This window comes from Plutella xylostella, chromosome 25 (genome assembly GCF_932276165.1).
Source record: "Plutella xylostella chromosome 25, ilPluXylo3.1, whole genome shotgun sequence".
In the NCBI taxonomy this organism is placed as follows: Eukaryota; Metazoa; Arthropoda; class Insecta; order Lepidoptera; family Plutellidae; genus Plutella; species Plutella xylostella.
The window spans coordinates 1,184,887-1,211,144 of record NC_064005.1 but is presented as its reverse complement, the minus strand read 5'-3'; the positions used below and the strand labels follow the sequence as shown (position 1 = coordinate 1,211,144).

The window sequence follows — 26,258 nt, the reverse complement described above, 5'->3', positions numbered from 1 at the left end:
TGCGTGTTCTATTTTCAAAAACTTGCGCAAAGACACCATCCTTTTTATAAGCTGCTCCGTGTTTTTTTTCATTTGTCTCTGGTCGAACCCCCGCCACTCCACCTGCCAGTATTTTATTACTTTTCACCGTGTAAATGTTATCTAAAAATTTCGTTAGTATTTTTATTGCCTTATGTTAATTTCTAAGCTAATTATGCCTATGAAAATTTATAAGGCTCGGGCAAGAAATTAATATGCGCCCGCTGTGGGCCGAATTTGTCTTGGACAGGGAAAAGTGAAAAGAAAAAAAATATGAATTGACTGCGCTCAGTTTTTACGATTCGTTTTTATTCCGAGCGACAGTTGGCGTGCGAGTCGACTTGAAATGTATTCCTTCTATTCTATTGTTTATGTGTTTTTTCCGTAGCTTTTGTATGCTGATCCAAGTTTAAAGGTCGCATATGTTTATGACAGGACAACAGTTATGTTATGATGATGCAAAACTCTTCTCTTCATGTAGAATGCTGGCAATGACGAGTTTATTCTTTATTTGAATGTGTTTATCACGTTCGAAGACGTTGACCCGATTGTAAAAACGAGCTGGTGATTTTTTTGTAAGATTTGAATGTCATTCGTTACACGTGCCGTTAGTTAAAATGTTGATTGTTTCAAAATCATTATCGGGTTTACGATCTCGTACTTAGTAGCGTCATAAAATGTTTTTTTTTTGTGGCCAAGAATGTGTCAGTGACTTTAGTTTTTATGGCATCACATCCATCAGCCTCGTCAATTTCTAATCTACGCTTGTATCAGAATCTACGCGGTTAGCAGACATGCTCTCGGCTTTCGGATTCATAACGGCACATGTTTTAACGTAGACATTAAACAAATATACTTTTAACCTACCAATAATCGTGAAAAAATATGCATCACGAATTTCAATTAAAATCATTCTGCCAACATCCCATATTTCTGACATTCCCAGCTACCATAGACTCACAGTCAACAGCCAATCTCACTCCCCCCTCCCTTGCAGGTGCACGAACTATGCGATAACTTCTGCCACCGCTACATCAGCTGCCTCAAGGGCAAGATGCCGATAGACCTGGTGATTGACGAGCGGGAGTCGGCCCGGCCGCCGGACTCCAACGGCGAGCCTCGTTCCGCCCCGGACAGCAGCCACGACGGCGCCTCCACCCCGGACGTCGTGAGTACCCCCTACACTAAGCCCCACCATATACAGAGGCGCGATCCCCAACTTGCACCCAATTCCACCACGAGCTACCTCGTGCACCCCTGCTCTTAGAATGGCCATTGCAAAAACGAAGTATGTAAGGGGGTGCTCGCATGATAAGTCCTCTCCCGCCTCCTTTCCAACCGTATTCTCGCGGCGATCATCGTCAAAGTGGCTTGCCAGTTTCTGACAGCTCGAGCGGCCGCCATCTTTGATTATGATCGTTGTTTGATGCTTCTGTATTCGAAATTTTATTTACAGAATACGTGTACGTTTAACTTCAACCCTAGCGGTCTTCTGACAGCTCTGACATGATGACCAGCTCCGTTCTGATGGTAGATATATATGAAAGAAAGTCAGAGCTCAAGGAAGACCGCCTAGTTTTAGTTTAGTTCCTTAGTAAAAATCTTCGTTTTTGCAATTGGCCAGCCTCTTTACACTGTAAAGTTCATATGAATTGAAACAGTAAAAGAATTAAAGATGAATATTATTTTCAAAATTTGCTACATAAGAAAGAGTTACAGTGGAGGGGTAAAACGGGTGCGACTTATGTCGAGTGGACGGTGACGATGACGTGACGACATGGCGTCGTCTCTTGTATAGACGCAGCCGGGGCAGTCCCTGGTCTCGCCCCGGCCGGGTCATCCCGGCTGGACTCGCCCCGGCTGCATTAGTTCGCTGACTAGACGGACATCACGCGATGTTCACTAAATGTGTTGCACCGAAATTTGTATACGATTAAAAAAACATACGTATAACGTTGAATGTAATATGTGTATACTAATAACCTTTAGTGAGTAAATACAGGCAGGTGTCTCGGAATTCTCAGGCCACACACTCTGTGTGCACATACCTTAAAAGCCATATAGGGAGATGTTCTGGAAATGTGCTCCTTTTTTAAAATTTGTTTGACAGTTCTTAGTTTGTGCTAAAATCATAGGTTATGTTTGTAGCTGACCAGCTTAGACCTGTCAAACTTATTTTATTTTATAGCATATCTTCAAAACGCTCCTCATAGTCAAGGTAGCCATCTTAACATTTGAGCTTAGACTTAAATACGTAATTAGGATACTAAAACTTCACTATTCGAAAACAAAGTATACGTAAAAACCATACAACTTTTAACTTGCCTAAGTGAGATAATAAGTTTTACTTAAGATTTTAAATTATTGTAATTGCAAAGTAGTTCTAGTGTTATTGTTTTGGGCTAGTGTATGCAACATGGAGACATGCTAAGTAAAATTATACGCCGGTATACATTATTAAGTTTCTAAGGGAATAGGAGAAAAATACAATTTAGTTAGAGAAAAAACAAAAAAAATACGTATTCAGTATACGCTAGGTGTAATTTCTCTTTCGATATATTTTCTTGCAGTTGGCAATTTTGTGATTGGAATTTTCGTTGTGTTGGCACTAATCCACCATGTCAAGTATCAATAACAAAATTGCGAATTTGCTAAATAATGTCGGAAGAATAATATAAATGTATGCGCGTTAATTGAATAGATATCTAGATGCTTCTACAGAAATTAGGCGTTTTATCACTGTGTTTCATTGACCTTTGCAGAGTTTCAATATATCTCTTTCCTATAAAATTGAGTATTTAATGTTAGGGAGAATAAATACGATTCATTACAGTATTTTTCTATTCAAAATGCAAAAAACAATATTACTAAGCAGCCATTAAATTTTGATTGAACCGCCATTTTATTTTAACATATATTTTTATTTTTGAAGCTATGGCAACTGTCATTTTATGCCAACGTCAGCTGCTGCGTTTTCAAATTATAACTAGACTAGGGTACCACATCAACGTATACTAATAAACGTCGACTTACATATTTCAGAGTCTTTGTTATTTTTTAAGAAATATTTTGGACGTTGAGACTGAATTGTTTTGTTTGTGTTGTGTATATTTTTTTCCACATTGTTAACAGTAAAGGCAACCTCTTTCGTGAATGGCGAGATCCTCATTGATCCTAAATGTTCGTTCAAATTATCCATCCATGTTACTGGGGACTTATTTTTTATCAATAATTATTATATTCCTAAGTTATATTTGTCTGTATATCAGTTTTTTACATCCTTTTTGGATTTGTGTAGTTGGTTCTTGACTAAGTTTAGGCAACAAGCATTAGGTATACAAATCGGTAGGTTTCTTATGATGTTAATATTGGAAACTTATTTTTTAAATCTAAACTTAACTTAAATGTATAATATTAATGCTATTTGGTGTACGTCCATCTGTATGTCAATGTAATTAATTTTACATCTTTTATTTTTCTGAACGGATTATTAAACAATAAAATGTTCTGTTTGAAATTAAAATTGCGTTTCGTTTCTAATTTTAAAAAACTTTTCATTCCACCAAAGAGTTCGGCAAAGATTTTTCTTAAAGCCAGAAGACGACACAAAAAGTTTTAAAGGAGGAAACCTTTATTCTTATATTGTATTTTTATCATGTCGGCAGTATTCAATGAGGGCTCCCCTCCCCTCCCTGCGGGGGCAACCTGGAAAATTGTTTCTTTATAGCCCCCCGCGTGTTAATCTTTTGTGCCCGCTTCAGAAACTTACACCGAGAAGGAAACGCTCCGTCTTGTGGCAACAATCTGATATGTTTTTTTATAGTCTGCAATTGATGTTTGATGGATTCCGATTTCGGGGTCTTTAGCAGAGGAAATATTGGGGGTCTTTGTAATTGCTGCCTGATAGGTAGGTACAAAGTTAATGTATACAAATTTAAATTCTGGAAAAATATATTTGGGGAACAAGTATTTTCATGCTCTCATGTTGTTTCCAAGATATTTCCATCTTGCAATAACTGGGATAGCTAATTTATTAGCCTCAAGTCAGACAATGCAGAGATATCTTCTGTAGAAACCACAAGCCAGACAGAATATAATTCAGCCATAAATCCCTACGCACAAAGATTACGCAACACGCCATCCAATAAAGAGAGTAACCAATAAGAAGTGCGTATTCAATCAAGGAAAACATTCCTTACATTTCATAGTTAATCCGAGCTCCCACGAACAGACATCAGCAATCCACGGGATTGTCATCTATCTAATAACACGACGGAGCACGAAATGAATAATGTAAAAGCCAATACTATGTGAGTAATAAAAATAATAAAAATAGGGGACAAATCCTGGATTTTGGTCGGATCCGCGGCAATTCGTCTCGCAATTCTCTATGGTCCATGCGGCGGGAGCGCTGTCTATGGTCGGAGGACGCCATCGCCGCTAATTCAACCTTCGCCACTGACTACAGAGATACATTTCAACTGCCACCAAAACTTTCATTGTTGTGAAATTGAATTTATTGAAGACAATGAAATTCAAAATAATTGTCCATGCATACGAAAGTAGACGCATAATATTTGGAGCTGCAATGATGTCCATAATAATTGCGGTGGAGTCCTAGATCCATTCACTATAATCCTACGCATAAATCGGAAGGCCAATGAATAGAATAATGTCTTGTCTATGGTTCTATTTTTAGTTTTATTCAGTCGTAACTTCGACCTGTCAATACCAATTAGATTACTGGACTAGGATTAATATTCGCTGAGGCGAACGATTGCGCATTTTAATATGTATTAAAGTGAGGTGCGCAGACGCAGGCTGGCTAGCGAGAACTCTGTATTTATGTGTGCTAGACCAGTCGTTCCAGGCATTTGTCGTGTTACGACCAGAATTCTCATTAGTTCCCCAGACTGTCTGTCCGTCTATGAGTCTGACTGTTTTATTACACAGTAAATTTTAGTTAACCTCCATCGTATAACATCGACTCGTTTTCATAGTCAATTGTACAGTAAATTCTCGAAGGAATCATTGATTTCATTTCAACATGCACTTAATAGTAGACATTTCTAAATGCAGCCCGAGTAACGGTTGGACTTAAACATGTCAATTTTCCCGCCAAAACGGCTAAAAGAAGCTGGCGGCGCGCCGCGGTCGTAAACCGCCGCAGCTTTCAAATCTCGAACGTCCCTGCATTGGCTGGACGCTGACCAATCACTGGACTCTGCTCAATTTTATTGCGAACCATTGGACGAGAAAGGGTTACTTTATTTACGACAGGCTAAGGCTCGCGAAAATTCTATTATTAAATTGACCGTAAAATTCAGTTAATTTATTGCCGTGTCTTAATTATTTCCTGCTGGCATCTTTGCGATCAGCCTTAGGCCTAGAAAGAAACAAGTAATAAAATAGAAATCTGTTTACACAGAATAAAATGTGGAGTTTTTCGGAGTGCAGTTCGAAATAATAGGGCCGTGGTGTCGTGCTGGGATTTTTCTTTTAGCGGAGCACGGGCCATTTGCGGAGCCCCGGCCCGGAGCCCCCAGCCGCGGGGCGCCGATGTCTTCATCCAAGGAGGAGCCACGGGAGGAAAAATAAATTGATTATATCCTTATTAATGGAACAACATTTGTTGCGAAATGTTATTATTTGTTGGTACCTGTTGGGGGGTTTCGGTAATGAGTTTTGTCTATGGCTATGTGTTTAGTTATAAGAAATACTAGGTATAGTAGTAGCACAAATGTGCAGTGTTTTTTGTGACTGATAATATAATTTATATTGAACTATCATAATACATGGACTTTGCATTACAATGCCACATACACTCTATTCTATTGCGATACGATACAGTTTAATGATTATAATTCCATCGTTGTTATATTATGAGAACCACACAATAGTAGTAATTGTAGGTACATAGGGAGGTACACAGGTATATCAGTATCATCGTAGCTTTCACATAATACCTATAGGTATATGTCTTATTAGTATGGTGATAATTATCTAAGGAAATAGCCAAAGGTAAAAAATACTCTGACGTCTCATGTAGGTACTTAGGCCCGGGTCTCCTATTTACGCCGTAGGTCGCGTCCAGCGTCCCGCCGTAGGCCGCGTTACGATGCTCACTATATAAATGTACTGATGCGGTCTCCCTCACACGCCGACGTTGGCGCGTAGACGCCGTAGGTAGGCCGTAGGACGTTGATCCAAACGTTTACGCCAAAGTCGGACGCCGCATATAGCATAAAATAGGAGACCCAGGCCTTAGGTACTTTACATACGTCAGGCGCACTCTGGACAGTCAGCGACTGACGCTATTCTGACTGGCTAATCCTTTCACCACGGTGACAAACCCTATATTACCAATTTCTCCATAGTGGGTTAGAACACAACCAGGGGTTATTGCTTGACTTTCGACACAACTGTCAAGAATTTAGCATGGAGATGACGTATAATTGATCAACCTTTCCCTGGTTACGATCTAACCGACTATGGAGAATTTGGAGCTTAGTTTTGTCACCGAGCGAATTTGTCACGGTTTAAGGTGAGATCCGAGTAAGAACGTAGAAATATTACTTACAATTATTGCCAGTCACTGGGCCAGAATCATCATCATCCATCCAGATATCCTTTTATAAATTAAAGCATTTAAGAGTTCGTTTGAAATTTCACATTACAGGGCTATTCACTTAAAAACTAAAATATGAACACGTATTCGTGCTCTCCATAACCCGTTAACTTTAATCATTTTAGTATCGTTAATTTCATCGACTAGTTTGAAAGAAAAAACTTCATTCAAGCCACCGTTATGAATGCTTTTGACGACCACGCATTTTTAGAGAACCCATTAAAGAATACAAACCTTTAGAAAAACAACTATAATTGCCTCCAGAAGTCGAACGAGAAATAGAAATGGCGCGTTCAAAATCAAAAATTCGAATTAAGAAAAAGATTTAAATATCGAACCGATCGGCTTCCGTACAGAGTTTGAACACGTCGTTCTAATTAGCGATTGGTCACACGCCCGGGGGCCAATCACGGCTTTCCTATATTACAAATTTGAATTCGGAACGGTTACCATTCAACCATTCCAGACGATAGGGCTGTCAAACTAACATTTGACACTTGCAGTGGCCAGATTTGTATTGATTTAAGGAGAGAATAAACATGATTTATAAGTAAAATGCTGTTATTAATAACAGTATTAATGTTTATCATGCAAATGATCTTAATCAGACACTGCACGTCTGCGACTTGGACAATGACACTAAATAAAGTGATGTCGTCATACCAATTAAAAAAATTATCCCACTTATAAAGTGTCAATCCTTAACGAATGTGTGCAATACGCATGATTTTTATTTAACACATATCACGAGCGCCGGGACGCTCTTTTAAAAAATGTACCGTAAAATTTAAGTGTTAGGGCAGCTTTTACGACGCGACTCACAATTTTAACGACCATTTTTATTGACGCTTAGCCTCAACACTCGTACAGAGCACTTGCTCCCAACAAAGAACACAAACTGACGGCTTCTCGTTTCACATGATACCTTATTGTGACAATCATAAAGTAGCAATTACCCTGCGTGAACACGACTTTGGTACGTCCCCAAATGTGTGAATATAACACCGCGAGTCCGTCCAAGATGAACGAAGTAGAAGTGGCTATCAAATTTTAATTGTCCGTTAAAATAATAATCAATGAAGCGACTACCATCGCGCCATTCGGGCTTCTAAATAGAAGAACTAATTGCACGATTTCTGAACGCACATTCGAATCGGTTTCGGAATGTATTTTTGATTGGCAATCTTTCTCGGTCACAAACTTGCTCATAATTGCTTTCAATCAGAAAAACAACAATTAAATTTTATTATTTTATACCTTGTATTTTAAAGTGATCATTACTAATCTATAGATACGCATCAGTGAGGTGATATACGTGACATAACACAATAGTAATACCATTTTTTACTTTGATGCTAAACAAATGTGAAGCGTCTTTGTCTCTCATGTTTATTGCGTACATATCGTCGAGAATCTCGTAAGAATCATTAGTTCGGTTGAGAATCATATCGCATCACTTTGGACATCGAAATTTACCTCTTTGTACGATCCGAGGCGTCTATTTCTGGACGTTATAAGCTGCCAGTTCGTCGAGAATTTTGCCCCACGTGTTCTAGAGATGTGCTCCGTACTCGCCCGATTTATTTTTCTATTTATTTATAAAAACAAGAACTCTTTATGTACTGGCAGTGTCGGTTTACTTACGAAGGTATTTTTTATCGAAACATACGATATCTTTGCTTTTACTTTTCCCACAATGCTTAAGAGAATAATAATTAAAATTATTATCATCATCATCATCTCTGCCAAGCAATTATAAAATCTCATTTAAAGGAAACGAAAAAGTATTTTGGACTTTCTCATCAGTACCTTTGGTTAATCGAATACGAGCATCCGGTACGAAATTCAATAATATTGGGCACAAACGAAGAAAGGCAGATGACGGCAGAATACCACAACATGACCTTGAAACCAAATACTTTTTCGGCAGATTTGTTTCCATCAAAAAACTAGGTTCATAGTACCTATTTTGTTTTTTACTTTGCCATAAGGTGCGTTACCTTATGTTGATGCCTTAATGTTTACTAAAAATTTGACAATTTAAACTGATTACTGACCAGTAGTAGTAAAGTAAGTTGCCTATTGGCAGAATACAGTAAAAGTGGTATCTTTGCCTTCAAAATATAATTAAAAAAAAAACTGTCAAAGCGGTCGAGAGGCGAACGTTCCGTTCTATGATAATAATAATATGTTGGAGCATTATTTATTTATAGTGCGGCCACGGCTGTCGTCTGTCCGTCCGTCCCTATATATAAATAAAATGTAAGAAGGGAACAGAGGCGACGCTCCATGTTTCTTTGTCTCGTTACTTGAAGAAGATTTGTAGTTTTTTTTATTTATTTAACCTGCGGTTTTCGGTACAATATCTCTCATGGATGTAGAGCTCTGCTTGGGTCTGAGTTCGTGGTATTGTTTCGTTTAAGATCTTTTATTAGAAACGCAGGGAATTGATATAAGTCACACATTTATTGGAGATAATAATAGTTGTTTACATTTTATAAATATAGCGTCACCGACAACGACATGACTTCAACTAATATCTACTATCTACATAGCACAACTTATATCTGTTGCGATATTGGCTAAATAGGTAGGTACCTACTAATGTCTAGAATGTTTGTAAAACTATATAGTCGTCTCTTGTCATTGGACGAATCTGTTTGAGGACCACCTCCCAACCCAACCATCCCCAAAGCTTGACCCCTTCCATATCTGTTTTCAATGTTTTCCAAGTAGGTATATAATCAAAGATCTACCCAAAAAATAGGTGCCTACAAAGAGTTTTCAGGGGTCTATCATATTTCAGCAGAAAGCTGATTGGCTATCGATAAATCTTCAAAACAGCATAAGAATGAAGTCAGATCTAAACTGCGTGTAAATTAAACATGTTTCAAATGATAAACCCGTTCTTATTACATTTACTATTGTTATAGATGATAATTGAAAAACGAAAATGGTTAAACCAATTAATAAGCCCACAGTATCCAAAGATAGAGCAGACATTTCACGTAGAGTCCGCACTCCATCACAATCGCAAAAATGAATCATCGAAGACGTTCCGTTGCAACGTACCGTGGACAGAGGATTAACAACGGCAATAATTAGTTATAAATCTTTGAAATTATCGCGACGATGCATTGATAAAACGGAACGTATATCTCAAACGTGTGTTCTGAAATATGGCGGCGTGTCTCGGCCGACAGCGCGGCGGGAAAACTCGCGCTAATACGCGAATGATGGATTTTAGAACGAAAATATGGTTCTAAATTCAAATTTGAGTGGGACGCCGCTGACGCGCTATCGAAATTTGATAAAAATATGAATGTGTGTTTATTAGTTACGATCCAAATTCAAAATAAGAATTTAGAAATAAAACGAATTTCCGGCAATTCGTCTGTTTGAGATGTGCGGCTTCGGGACATTAACATTTTAACCGCTAAGCGGCGTCTCGACCACAAATAATAACTTTTAAGTACGTATAAAGGGGTTGTTAGTAGTAACATATGCGTAGCATCCGCTAAACAAACACCATAAATTACTCTTGAAATCACATCTGATGTGTATTTCCCACTAGGTGTCTACAAAAAGGCCATGTATCTCCGATCTTCACGCAACGACAAAATATGTTACAAATAAATTATGAAATCAACGGCGCGAGTTTTTATACCTCGTGCGGGATGCGTCGTCCTTTTCTCTCTCAGTTAGCAGGACATGATTCTGTCTCGTTTTTTCTCGAGTTGTCACCAAGATGTCGCAGTATATCATGGACTGTGGTGTGAAGATGACGTCTCTATTTATTTATATAGTTTTGGAGCATTTCACGCAAATTACGTAGTGAAGTATGGCCGGGGTCATTGCTCGTTTCCGTCTTAGTAACATTAATTTTGTCCTAAAATATTGTGATTAAATTTCTGACATTTTGCCTGTTTGTGCCAAAGTTAACACTGTTTTCGGGGAATGATTAGCATCTTTATGTGACAGCTGTTCTCGCTTTATCGGGTGATGCAAATCATATTTAGCTGTTTAGTGTTTGCTAGATTAGCTTTAATATGTGTCATAATATACCAAATTATGGTATTTATTGCAGGTATTAACTAAATTAGTAAATTGAACTAAATAAACTTCAACATCAACCTGAAATTCAATCAAAATAATCCCACCAAGTTCCGATAACGGGTTCCGCTCATCTGGCATAATCTTTATTGACCAAAACTCATTTCGCATAACTCGTATGGTATAAACTTTTTTGGCCGAACCATCACTTTGCCAAGACTTATGTGGCATAAGGCTCGTTTCGTCTAAAACTCTTTAGGCACAATCTTTAAACACCTAAGTTTCGTTTGCTCAAATTTATGTTCGTCTATACCTATGTATAATCTTGTTTCTCCTAATGTTATCTTAATAAATAATATATTAAGTATGTAGTAAATGTTTAAATTGTGGTATTTTTGTCCTAAATCCCGAAAATCACGATATTGTATGATCAAAAAATCGAAAGTTAACGACCAATATAATTATTACAAACCCCATTAGATCGAAACCTAAAAATAGGTGCGACGACGAGCAAAGCGAGGAGGAGCGTGTTAGGTGCACATGTTCATCAAAACCAAAGCGGAGCGCAACGAAGCGGAGCGGAGCGTTTCCCAAACAGCGGAAACAATACAAGGCACCAGTTTGCGCTATGTAGGGTGACGCTCCGTCAAAGTTAAAGCCAAACGAATATTATTACTTTGTATAAACCTATGCCATAGCATTATTAGGCTATTCAAGATTTGGCCATACCATTATTAGGCTAAACAATGTTATGCGAAATAACTTTTTACTAAACGAGATTTATGCCATACGATTTTCGGCGTAACGAGACTTTGACCAAACGTTACTATGCAATACGAGATTAGGCAAAAAAATCTTATGCCAAAAAAGGTAGAACCTCCGATAACATATCTACGACGTCTACGCTGAGCCACCAAAGAGTCCGATCAAAAAAGTCTTTGATCTCAAAAACGTGCGTGTTCTAAGCATCGGAATCAGATGAAATGAAACACGAAGTCAAACAAACTCAGTTCATTACTGGAGGTGTGATGACACGTGACAGATGGCTACACGGCGGCCGCTGGGTCTAGAGCTAATGAGACACCGGGAATTCGACTGTTTACACTTGGAACTGGGGCAGATGGAGATATGTGGGACTAAAAGTGAGATCTAGCTATTTCTTTACAAACTTTACTTTTACAAACTAGCGGACCGTCTAACCACATAGGAAATAATAACAATATGCTTACTTAATATTATAATATTTTGATTAAAACTACACACTAAGATTATTTACCTTTTATGTCAAGTATGAAAAAATTCAGTATACCACGTTAGCACCTGTGTGAATCGTTTAAAACGAACCTAATTTGTCAAATCTCCAGAGTACACCGTTAACTGAAACCCAACTCAAACATTTCACACTTCGCATTCATCTCGGTCTAGATCCAGATAGATTGCGACAAGGACCTGGATGACGCCCCTTACGGTACACGTCTGTCAAATGCTGTCTTGTTATTCATTAGGATTAAAATATTAAGATACGTGGAATTTTGATATACCTAGTTGTATTTATTCAATCTATGAAGATTAATTCTAAAAAACATATTCATGAACACGAATAAAAAACAGTAGCTGAAGATGTAGATACCAGGAGTCCAGAGATCAACAGAGCTAGTCACGTCACGTCCATGCAGAATGACGTATCGCTAACTGGATCTAGCGCCCGCCGCGTATGTCAAACAATTTTGACCACTTGGGAGTGTCTGTATTTAATTGTGACGCTTTTTACTGGCTGGTCTGCTGCTCGACGAGTTATGAGATCCTGGTGATTTGGTGCTGGTTCTCTACGAAGTTCCTTAAGCCATTGCAGTTTATTTTTAAGTAAGATTCCATCATCAATATGGTATGTTATATTGCATCATTCATCATCATCATCTTCATTATCATCGGCTTTATACCCACTGCTGGACTTAGGTCTCTCTGATTAAATGCACTGCTGGATTTAGTCCTCATGTAATGTTCTTTGTTGGTCCGTCAAATCGTGTCCGCGTTATCAAATTCTTTTAGCAAATGGCGCCAAGCCGCGGTGCGTAATTCAAAATGTAAATATTGTGCATTTATATAGAATTTGTATTCACCGTCGTTGTTGGCAACACTGGCCGTCGTCAGTTTACTGTGGAATCATGTAAAGTTGCCCATTTTTATTCTGAACGCGGCCGCCTGATTGGCGGTTCCCAGGAGGTTAATTTTCGCCATTTTTTTCTTCGATTCGCGTTTGCCACTTTACGTGGAATGTATTTTTTTGAAACAAAATATGCACTTTTCTGCTATAGTACTTAATTTTCAAATTTCATGCCTCACACTCATACCGCAGTGTTTAATCTGCTAACCGTTAATTGTAAACCTCGTTAAAATCACTTTATAAATTCTGCTTTAACTAAAGTATGTTTACAAGAAGTGCTGGCGACGCGCTCCGGCGCAGCTTCTATAAAAAGGTCCTTCGTTACTAATCCCACACCTCCTCCCCCCCGCCCCCGGACCCCTCAGACTGAGGGGGGGACTGTTCTAATTTTAAACGGGAAGCAAACTCGTGTCCGCACGTGTGTTCACTTAGACTTGAAAAATCTTTTTTCTCTCCTCAAGTCGAAAACTCAAGTTTGGTTCAATCTGTCGACTGGACCCCAATTAACAGTAATGGGGTTAATTCGGATACATAGTGAGAACTGGACGAGGGCTACTAAATGTTTTTCCTCGCCGTAGTAAAGCCAAGTGCGGTCAGCGAGAGCGGGCATACGTTGTAGAGACATGGACGTTGGACGAACTGCCAACAAAAACTCTAAATAAATAATGACAAAAAGTTTTGAAACTTTAATACGAATGTTCACGGGCACGTGCACTGGATCAGAATGTTATTTTAAAACGTCAATTTATTTAATAACGGATGTCCCCGGATACCGTTATGACATTATGCATCTATAAAATTTCTTATTCGATTTCATATCGCCGAAAAAATCGAACGTCGAAACGACAAAAAGAGCAAAAGTCCCGGCGACGTATTCATTGTATCGAAGGTCAATCGAGGATCGAGATAATCGGAAAAATTAAAAAGTATAAGTGGCGTCCGCGAACGGGTTCCATTTATAAATTTCAAATATTGCTGCGTTGCGGCCAGCATTATCATTTCAAATTTGGAACGCGGCCGGCCGGTGTAGTGTATCCACTTTTGATTTCAGCTATGACACAATCGCCGGGTCCCAATATGGGCACTGCCTCTATCCGTGGCATATGCACACAAAGAATCTTATTATCATAAAGCCATGCAGTTTTCCCTTGTGAAACTCTGGCCTCAGACGAACTAGATCGTAAAAGTCAGGTTTTAACTTCTAGCAAGCTTTATTCAGAGGAGAATTATTCGACTTTAACTATTTCCAGAGATGACGAACCTTTAGGGAGTAAAGTAATTTTATTTGAGGATGAATTTCCTGTTGATTCTAATTTACAGTCCACTAATAAGGAGCCAAGATTTAATGGCAATAACCCCGTCATGGTTTCGAAGTATGAATCCAATGAAACTCTTCCCAACGAGCGACGTCTATATAAAGAGTCGATTGCTAAGTCAAACACCTAGACAGTCACTTGTATATTATAAAGAAATAAATTTGTTCTCGGGATGCCGCTCTTTTTGCCACACAACCGGTTATATATGCTGCGGTACTGTCGGGCCTCGATCCTGACTCGATTGAACTTGAAAAGATATTAAAAATATGTATCAAAATCATATTTTGAGTAGTAGAAAACAATTGAATAAGACTGATATTTGGACATCATTTCATGCCTCCTAATAATAAGGTCTTAAGAGTTTTGTAATATGTATGTAGTGCCATGATACAACGCACAAATTTTCCTGAGATGGCCCAGATCAGCAGATCTTTGTGGTCCCATCTTACAGTTTTATAATGCCTTCATTAGCATTGTTCTTCGTTGAAAAGAAAATGCGTCTGCCTGCCATTGTGAAACGGAAAATATTCCTCGGGCCAGATAAAAATACTCGTTCCAACAAAAGCTAAATTAATTACCAAATAATTTAGTACAAGTATCAAGTTTCCCAAGTGTTCTGCTCTCGAGCCGAGTCGAGGATATCTCGGGAACTATCTTTGAAATAATTCAGCCGTGTGACACCGCATATGCGCTTGAGTCTCGCGACATACAATCACACATTCCACCTCCATTTTATAAGGTAACTTGTATATACCGGAGCACTTTTAAATTGGAAATCTATACAGTTTAAATTAAGGTACAGTTTTGATTGGATGGCCGGTAGAAATAAGTTTAAAAAGTTGCACTCAAGAATCCTCCGCAGACGCTTTAAAGATGACCGCGCGGCGATTTCGAAAATACGACGAGCGAGATCCAGCCGCCGGGACTTTTTGCCGCCGCCGAATATTATTAGCCGGACTTTAATTATTATTCGGAGCCCTAATTAGTTGTTTTTAGCTATCGAAGTATCAGGCTCGGGTGACATTTTATGGCTTGTTTCGGGCGTTAGAGATTGTAAAAACGCGTTGAGAAAACTAACAAGGGCCGTGTTTGATTTGTAACGTGCTGAGAGAGAATGTGAAATTGAGAAAATATGAACGCAGTTGTACCGGCACAAAGGCGGAGCCGCGGGAGTAACGAATGCGCAAACCAAATTATATAAAACTGTATACATTGCTCCACATAGAGGCATTGAACAGCGGTGCACCTGCCCCCGGCACGATCTACATAGTCTGCAGGAATGTTCCGGCAAAAATCGAGCTAAAATTTAATAAACAAGCTGACAAGAGCGGTCCGATCTCTGTACTAACGAGAAGTAACTTTATACCTGACATTTACACCGCCGATCGTTATCCTACATCGAAGGCCTGATGAATCATCATCTGCAGCCTCTCCCTCATCGATCTTGTCTCCGTCCTCTTCACTCCTGAAGCGAGGAAACGAGAAGGCGCCATCAACTTCGCAGAAAACGAAGGATTTGATCGTTTTAGAATTAAGGCCCCGAGTTTTGATGTTGTTCGATGGATATTCGGTTACATAAAGGAAAATTTCAGATATCCCATGTTTATGGAGGTTCCGCTGGTAGTTTCAGTGAATTTTACTTAATGGGAGGCTTCGTTTTGTAACGTAACGGGCCTATTGAATATAAGATCTTCACTTATAATGAACTTTTACATCAGAAAGTATCTCAGTAAGACGTATTTACTCATGCTCATAATCTGACAAAGGTAAAATTCGCCTTGAAACTAGAAAAAACCTTTCTCGACCTTCATGAGTAGTCGTCCCTCGCCCAGCAGCTGACCTTGGGCACGCCGGAGCCGCCACTGTCATCAGCCCCGACGCGACAATTTGTCAGCCGAGACAAAACCGTAGCCACCACCACCCTGTCACTCAGCCAGCTCTCCGAGCCACCTCAAGAATGGGACACGATGACGGCCCACGAGATATATGCGACTTCGACGTGCGCCGATTAGGCGAGCTGCCAACCGCCGAGCGCGCCCGATGATTCACGAGCGGGTTGAACGAACCGAACCGAACCAGATTGTGTCAATTGTTTTCTTAAACGGCACCGGACTCAATTTGATCGGTAACGCATGCGGGCTCCCCGAAAACGATACATTTACCAAAAACGTAGACTCAGTGACGCATCTAGCGATAGGCTATTGGATAGTCATTAAATATCGCGTCCTCGATTGGTTATCCGATTCGAACACTCGAATTACCCGGGTTGTTGACACAGACGACCATTAGTGGCTTAATTATGTGGGCACGGAGCTAGTTAATTTTTCAACTGTTTTGTTGTGCGCTGAAATGCGCCAGAGACGGTAAATGGAGCATTAAAAACACAACAATGTTCAGGCATTATTTCCTTTGCCGGAGATACGAGAAAAACAAACGGTGAAAGTGCAAAGTTAGCCCGAACTCGAGTAGTCAGGTCTAGAATTAGATGCATAATTGCGAAATATGTTTTCTGGCGTGTGACTTCTGACCACGACTTTGTCAATTATTTGGCAGCGTCGCCGCGCATTCTAGGGCGTCGGCTATCGATTCTGGATCGAGTACTCGAGAGAATCGTGCTCGCATCGAGTCGAGGCGAGGTCCGTTCTATATTTGTTGGTAGACAATAGCTTCGGGTTGATTTAGTGCCTCGCGTTATGAACCCGCGTTAATGAGTTGGATGCCGAGACGGACTTTAATTTACATACCTCGATTATAAGAAAGCATTTTTAAATTATGTAGTTTTTTGTTTCTGTTCTCTTGTTCTCTGCTCTTAATTTGAAGTTTTTAAGTGATGATTGTTGAAATGTAGTTATGCTGGTTTTGTCTTAATATCATAATATACATATTATAGAGGTAAGTATTTGTCGTCATACACGGATAAGCAAGCCTTCGAAGTATTTCGTAATTTCAATAAGATAAATTAATTTAAGTAGCATATACATTAACTCTTTATAATGTTCCGAAATCTCGGTTATCACTTCACCCACAGCATTCTTTGAGAACTGGGTATGTTAATGAGATAAAAACCTCATTTTATGTAACGAAATAGAATATTATCGCCCGTTATCCGCCGGGGTATGCCGGAGTCAGTGTCGCTCGCGTTTCAGAATAAGGAGTCCCTCAGGGAGCTATTCTGGTCCCTCTGTTGCATAGTATTTCTTATGTTTTTTTTCTCCATCTGCCTCTAAGTGCCCCGGTATTTATAGAACGTACTGCAGACACGTCAGTTCAAATTGGGTTTTTCAGTTTTTTGTCTTGAAATTGAAGAGCACTTGAATCTTGTGTATCAGGAAGTTAATGATTTTTTGTGAAAACTGAAAGTATGTGCCGTAACGATACTTACTATGGCTGTTTAAATACATACGTGATGTATTGATTATTTATCTTGATTACAATTTTATTCGATATTTGTGACCAGATCAGATAGTGAGTAGCGTGTAATCTGATGCTGAGTATCTAAGAAAGGTAAAGTATTAGCATTATCACTAAACAAAATTACAACGCTAACTCCTTTAAACAAACAAAAAAGCTATTACCACCACTCAGATCTAATGTAAACAAATCTTGCAAACATGTCTCCCTATCACATCACCGTATCAAGCCGAAACCACCCTTAAACTAAGGCAATAAAATTCATTCACCATTTCGGTACTCTCAATCTCCAAGACAAAGCAATCAATTATGTGTTTTATCTCTTCAGCTATTAGTGCTTAAATCGTACGTGTCTGGCTACGTATGGGATCTTTGATACCCCAAAATTTTCCTGAGACAGCGTAAGATTAGCACACCGTGGATGGGAAGCTATAAATAAAACATTGAGGGGAAATTGATGGATGGTATGTCGTCTTTCTATTAGTGGATGCGATTTCTTAAAGGGTGCTCTAAAGGGTGGGTATCATTAGCAGCAGCCAATGTTGGCTTTGCAAGAGATCGGCTGTATTCATTAAGAAATTCCAGAGATGTATGCGGAATGCTCGGCAGCCGTGTTGGGGTGCGATGCCACAGCCACACTGTTCCGGCATTCCCTTATGTACTCCATATTGGAATTGCGTCTATTTCTTGTCGTGACATACCTAACTGTGTGTAACGTGTTTTTGTATCAAAATACTCATGTGAATTAGATCACACTCAACAACCACTTGCCTAATACAAGCAGCTGTAAATGTGTCATCATTACATCGAGAAAAGATTGAAGTACCTACTCAAAACGCTAAATAAATATTTGAAGTAACCAAATTCCTTAGTAGAGTTCACTAAATAGCGAACTGTGGCATGGGAACTGAATGGAGTGATAGCTAATCTTATCGACCCGAGTTTGACCGATAAAGTACATTAAAAAAGCTAGTTTAAGTTTATATCTTGTGAAAACCTGTCACGGCTTAATATTAACAAAAGTCGTTCGAAACTTCTTCCAAGTTGACAAATTATTGATGTAGCGGGGCGGAAGACGGAAACACATTTCGGTTTTGTATTTTTATTATTCACGAACATGCCAGTCGATGCCTATGACAAACATACAGGACGCTTAAACTTACTTAATAATTGATTCTTATCGCTCTTATTCAATGCAGCTGGAAATTCTTCCAGATATGTTTACAGCACACCGAAATTTGTTAATAATTTATCCAGTTTTCCAGCCCTGAATTTACTAGTGACCATATTTCCCTTGCCCCCAGTTTTCTTATCCGCATCATCTTTTATTTACCACAAAACTGCTAAAGCGAAAAATTCGTCTCATAAACTCTTTTGTTTACTCCGCGGGTTGGGTCGCCTGCTTCTATATTCAATGCAGTTGTCCCGAGCTACTTTCCTATTTGTATCCCCTTACTGGGAACTTCATACTTATCATAATACTCCTCAGAATTTTCCACATCGCCTCGCCCGGTTTATTCTTCAACCTTGTACAAGTTTACAAAAACTTCGCCTGGCCATTCCGTACTCATACTTTGTTGTTTTAGGGTTCCGATATGGGTTAGTTTAAGTCGTATCACTTACAGTTTGTAGTGATAAACTGAAGTCATCCTCCGATAGTACCATGTTTTTTTTTTATATAGATATACTTAATACATAGTACAATGACATCTTACTAATACATTACTAGTACATAAGTGGGACCGGTGGGCATCATAACCGTGTGGGTGCCTATGACTATTATAATAATAAATAGGTACATATGTGTAAAAATAATAAGCAAAGAAAGGAATCATCCTATGTATTTATATCCTAAAAGCACAAAGAATAAATAACTCCAGTTACTTTGCAACAATGTTGAGTAAAAAACTCTATCGCGTCCTGATTCGTTCTTGACAACTTTTTTATTATTGGAAGTATTTATTTTATATCAGTTGTTTCCTTTGAAGTTTCGTCGTTTAATACACTTACAAAGGGACGTTCGGAAACTTTCACAGGTTTGTTTCAATCATCTTTTTGTCCCTTCTCCTGATGTGGATGAAAGTTTTTTCTTTCTTATCTGTAAACGCACACTTCCCTTTCGCTGACAATGTTTTTGCATCTCTTTTGCGAAATAAAGAAAAGTTTTTGTCACTTTTGTCGGCGTATATTTTTTCGGTTTTATTGTTTTTATTGTCTCCTTTACTTAGGACTTTGGTCTTTAGTAACTGCATGTATTTTCTCGTGAAGTGTACTTTGTTGATATCTTGTTCTTCTTTACCATTCCCAGTTAATATGTGACTCCCACTCTACAATTTTGTTGAGTACGCAGAGGTCATGTTATTAGTTTCGCACTACATCCAACACCAGAGGCGAAGGCACCCCAATTCGATCCTCCGCGGCGTCTGGCCCTACTGTTGCGATCCGTTCCACCGAGGGGTCGTGATGCGGAGCAGTTCCCACGACACCCGACACTTGGCACGCGTGGCGTCGGCGTCACCAGTCGCAATTATTGTTATTGGCGTATTTTTCGCCTACAGACCGACGCCTCTAATGATAATTGTTTGTATGGTGACTCAATGTTTTTCTAGGGCTCGTTTTTTTGCTGACATTTGATGTTTCGGCAAACAGCGCGGGGTCGCAGTTGGATGATTTCGATCGATTTAGTAGTTGGGGAATTTATCGGTAATTTATTGATTAATTAAATGCTTGCTGTACTGTTTCATGGTAATTAATTTGATTATATTCCCAACAGTCTCCACAACGCATCCCGTATCCGAAACAACAAGCTACATCAAAAATGGGTCACAGTCCTGACAGTAGCACTCGAGCTAATCAATAGTAATTGTATTAACAACAACAGATAGTACCCTCGCGTAGCCCCACGCTCTTCCATCAGCATTGTTCGTGAAACCATACACCATTCACTGTGGACCCCAAACTTTGACACCACTATATGGTAATCAAATATAGCATCTCTTCAGCTCTTATAAGAGCGATAAGCAACAGTTGCTGATTTGAATCTAGGGGACAAGTGAGAGGAATCGGTTCCCATAAAGCCCACGGGATGGGGTTGACCAAGATATTGTTTTGAGGTGGCTAATGATGTCTTCTTCTGATTAGGTTTCGCGTAATTTTTGCACCCTTTTATGATGATTATATTCATTTGTGAGTGAGGGACGGTGTGGGACTTGGCTTTGTATTCGTGTTTGCGGGTATCTGGTTACCTTATTGCATATGTTTTGTTTATTTATTTCTAAGTAAATATTAATTTAATAATATTAATAATTGATTCTTTTTTTATTATGTTATTAAAGTGGTACATTCATTGAGAAGGTGTTTGGGGTAAAAAGAGAATAAAAGTTAGCCTATACAAAATAATATTTGAAAAATAACCCCCTCATGTTAACCCACTCGACCACACAACCGCAGAGCCGAACTCACCATCCGCAAAACAAACTGAAAGCGAGTGTGACAATTACCAACATCCAGACCCACCCCCGGCCCGTCTCGGCTCGTCATCCGACATCCGACAGTTGTAATCTCACGACGTCTATTGTCGAACCTGCAACCCCCGCTTGTGGCCAAACAACTTCTGCACAATCGGGGCATAATGAGTGGCGTACCACTCTTGCCTGTTATTCTTTGTTATCGACCCTCCAAGGCCTTCCCCTAATGATTTTTCCTCTTATTTGTTTTTGTTCCGTAATTGTTGTTTGGTTTTCCTGTAAATTGCTCCGCTGGTAAATAGTAAATAGCCTGATAAAGTTGTGGTGGGCTGTGATACTGTGTTTAGAGTTCAGATGGCGTCGATAACGCCATTGTTGTACTGGTTTAATGATAGTATTATCGGAATTACTTCAGCTGCGGCGTATTTTGTTTTGAATGATGTAAATAGGGTGTTTTCGACTTCTAATCAATACATCAATATTCGTATAATCGGATCGGAATTTACAATTCAATTTCAAACCTTAAAATATTATAAGTATTTTAAAATCCAACACCAAACTTTGGCCAAACAAACGCACGAACACTTCCCTCGCCAAATTTCACCCTCGAGCAGACAAACAAAGGCTCGGAGCCTGCGCCTACAACTCATAGTCGCGGTTATTATGAAAATTTCAATGCGGAGCAATCGCGGGCCCAGAACACTGCCCTGCGCGACACCGACACGTGTTCCTCGGCTTAACTCCACTTACAATTAAGCTTTAAACTCCGGTTAATTAAACTCAGCCGGTATTGTCGCATGAAACCCTTTAAGCTGCCCACAATGAAGGCTCTCTGTGAAAAAGCCTATTGAGAGGCGCGCGACTCTGCCCAATGCCGCATAATGCTGCCTTTCATTCACATATTGACAGATTTTTTCAAACTTTAATAAAGTTACTATTATTGTTTAAGCCCGGATTTGAATTGTCCGGTCGGTTGACATTCTAAAAGGATTTGAATATGTTGACGTGATGGCGGATAGAAAGCTTTTTATGCTGCGGTTCTAACACCACCCCTCATGTGGATATGCAAATGTGCGTAATAAAAGATTCGGATACGAGTAATTAATTAAGGAAATTGAAGTAACCGTGCCCCAGACCAACATAAAGCTAATCTTAAAAACGTTAACGTTCGACTAGGACGCCCTCGCGCGATTACCCGATCCTCGCAGTCGGATGAGGCTTAACTGCCAAATTAGCAGTTTGGGGCCGAGAGCGCAAAGAAATCTGCGCGGCGAGACTATTTAATTTAAATAACGACACGTCCCACAATAAAATTCAAATTAAGAATCAATTAAAGGACCGGAAGAGTAGGAAACTGGCCCTTAGTAGTCTGTTAGCTGTAGTGCGCTGGGCGACACAGTCCTCACCTACGATCTCTGAATAATGTATGTGCTCCGTTCCGTTACATTGAATAACTAATGATGTGTGCCGAGCTTCTGACCGTGTGCTCCTCTGTTTATTTGAATATTTACTTAGTTAATATTAATGCCTGCCTCGGAGGAGCTAGACAGCGCCGAGTCTACGCGTTGTTACGGAGTTTTATAAACTGGTGTCCCGCAGGGCGGCGTGCAAGGCCCGCCGTCTTTAACGTAGCTGATGCGATCAACGTTCCAGTGATACACGTATCAGATATTGGTTTTTAAGTAGCTGTTATAAATGCATTGGATTCTGCGATGGTTGTACCGATAGGTTTGTTTTCGTTTAATGAAGGCTTTGTAATTTAAACTTGCTCTATTTTCTAAACGAATAACAATTCTATTGTAACCACTGTAACATTATTTATGGGGCAATTTCACCTGGATCGGAGGAGATTCTGTTAAGCAAATCTCGGTAAACATGGGAGCGTATGTCTCAATCATTTATTTCAGCATGTTGTGCATACGAGTGGAGCGGAAGCGGCGGGGGTGTGTGTACGTTTGTATTCATGGCACCCTATTGTTTTACACTTAGCCAAGATGTGGGAACCGACTCGGAATACTATTCTCTCTCTTGTAGCGCTATGTTGTAACAGGATGATTTTTTTAAATGTCACGTATGAATAGAACTTACCATTACCTATCTATTGGGTATGTTTCATCTATATTGATTTTACTGTTAAACACATAACCTGTAGTAGTAACAACTAAGAACGTAATCTAAAATTTTAAAAAATCTAGGCATGACTTGCCTATCTGGCAAAAAGCCACGTCCTAAACTTAGTAGTTCCTCGACCCTTCAGCAGTCGATTCAATAACAGGCCGTTCCCGATTCTTTGCATGTGAAACGCGATACTGCGTCGGATTCCTGGGCCCCTGGTATCCGCAGCTCCAGCACTGCCATCGATCGGGCCTCTGTTTCCTATAAAACAAAAGAGGGTGGTTTTTAATCCGCCTTGTAAGACAATGGCTGATCGGTTTTCGGTTATTTATTGGCTGGGGTTTGTCAATGGAGTTCGAATGGAAATGCGGTGTAAATGTTCCGTAAAGAGTACCTACCACCTCTTTTATTAAAGCGAGTGGTTTAAGATAGATTCGATTTTGTTTTAGCACAAGTTTACATAATTCGTGTTATGAAGCAGAGCAAATACTTAGCTACAAAAAACGTATTAAATAAAGCGTAAACTTATTTGATTGAAGTTTCTACTTTAACATATAAATAATTGTAGCGAAACAACCAAATTCTCCACTTGACTATTTTTAATAAATTGGCTAGACATCGGAGCAGTCGACAAGCAAAAGCATTTTACGTTAAAACGGCTATTTCTTTAATATTAAGACGTATGTCCTTTCCTTTCACTTGAAGATGACACCGTAGTAAAGTCTCATTGTAGCAAATTAATGATAATGGAAAAGTCCGGTACTGTTCCCTTCCACCCCCCTACAGAGGCGCGGGGGTGCGGGGGGTGTACGCTGGACATCGAAGGGTTCTGATATTTTTGTAAGAGAGAATTGCACTGTCGGTGTTTCGCCTCTGAATTGCTTTCGCGTAATTGGATTGTGTTTCTGAAGTCCGTGTGACCAGCTCAGGAGATACCCTGAGATATGTACACAGATAGATAGAATATTATTTACAAGAACAGAATTTACAAAATTTATAATATACTACTTACTTAGAACACATAGCCGGTACACAAATGGCGGTCTCATCGTTAAGAACAATTTATTCAAGAGTAGGTATACAAAATATTATGAAATACAGTCTAAACTGACATACATTTTCAAGGCTACTGCCCAAGATTACCTTTATATTTAGTGCAAACGATTATCATCTGTAACTCATAGCGACATACCTTATCCCGCCAAAGAAAACATGTACAGTGCCTAAGTAAATAAATATCAAAAACAGTACAGCCCTGATTCCACCTGGCCTTTTGAAATTTGACCGAGCGCACGCGCCGTCGTTTCGTTCCATATTTGAAATCATTCAAACTTGGAACAAACGGTCCAACCCTTTCGCTATTGTTCTTTTTGTGAATTTTAAATTCATCATTGGAGTTGTGCGCTTGACGTCTGCAGGGGTCGCTGTTTTCTGTATAAACAATTTAGCTTCCACAATAATAAATATGTGCCCAGCTTTATTATAATATGAACTCAATGAATTGAGGTATATTCGTTTGTCAACTGTTAATTTCGATTTTAGGGTAATGTGTTTATGCTGACGTGAATTAAAAGCAAAATTATTTTCAAGTATATTTTGCATTAGTAGTGTCTAATCATTATAGTCCAAATTGAATGTTAAAATCTCTATAATATATAAAACTCTAATTTGTCTGTCAGTAAATTAATTACCTAAATATGTTCTTGTAAGTACCTACGTTTGTTTTGGCGGCTAATGCAACACAATACTTAACAATAGATTAATAAAGGCGCCATATACTGATTTATATTCCACGGACCTCGATCAAGACCTCAAAAGGACAATTGATTTAATTCGAATCACTTTTCCATATTTATGCGTTCAACATTTTTTTACAACTCATGAGTAGCATTTTAATGTCCCATCAAAAAATATAAAGTGTTATTCGTATCTTCTATCATTGTTTAATCGCTGATATAAGCTGTAGTCCGTTGCAATAAGAGTTGTTTGTTTTTTTGGTTTTAACTTTCATCAGTAATAGCTATTTTATTACAATTTGTTTGGATTCATATTAGGCTGGCACAAAATTATCTACATTTCTGATTCATACAATGTCACTTGGTCACCGTTCTTAAACTTTATTTGAATAAAGGTAAAGGACCGCATGAGAAATTTTAAATATACAAACTGATAAATAACTTGCGTTATCATCATATCCTATCCTAATCCTAATCCTAACTAATATTATAAATGCGAAAGTAACTGTGTCTGTCTGTCTGTTACTCTTTCACGCCAAAAGTACTGAACGGATTTGAATGAAATTAAGTATACATACGGTCTAGACCCTGAGAAAGAACATAGGCTACTTTTTATCCCGGAATTACCACGGGAAAACTTTAAAAGGCGAAGCGAAGTTCGCGGGAACAGCTAGTAAGTTATAAAATAGCAAGCAGATACTAGTTTTTATTATCTTGAGCCTAAATCAAGCAAAAAGAAATGAATACTAATAGTGCTTTCATAAATACCTATAAGCTTATCTTTGTCTTACTTACATACTCTCCATATTTTATGCTATAATGTTATCTATTACTTAAATATGAAAAAAAAAATGGTTTGTAATAACATAGAAGAAATTATAAACTTGTGTCCCCGTTTTTACCTATGATAAGATTACGTTAGCGCCACATTATAGTATTTATAATTGTAAGAAAGTGATAAACGGATCAATAAAAAAATAAAAAAACTGCTTATTCGATACAAAGATGGCGACTGTAAACCGTTACATCTTAACGCTTCATTAATCAACACTATTTTAATTGCTAAATGGACCTTTAATTAAACTTAAACCCATTTATCAACATTAACACTGATCGTGTTTTTCAGTAAACGCATATGAAATCCTTTTTAATGAAGATAAGTACTTAGAAGAGCAAAGTTGGCTGCGCCAGAGGACATCATTTCAGAGTTATCTTGAAGTCCAGAAAATTGCAATTTTGCATACCTAGATGGAATATTCCAGATTTGAAAGTCTAACTAAATTGTATTGTGATTTTTATCGCCCTCGCAAATAAGCTTTTACAGTATTCTTCGCAAACACAAAAAATACT

General features: G+C 38.8%; 1 protein-coding gene across 6 annotated transcripts in view; it reads left to right on the top strand.

Moving 5' to 3' along the window:
* LOC105381563 (homeobox protein homothorax) overlaps positions 1 to 26,258 on the top strand; it is a 200,644-nt gene that overhangs the window by 41,810 nt on the left and 132,576 nt on the right. For all 6 annotated transcript variants that reach the window (XM_038107214.2, XM_038107212.2, XM_048630193.1 and 3 more), the window contains exon 6: positions 1,016 to 1,186. In XM_038107214.2, the coding sequence (XP_037963142.1) occupies positions 1,016 to 1,186 (171 nt within the window). The remainder of the gene's footprint in view (positions 1 to 1,015; positions 1,187 to 26,258) is intronic.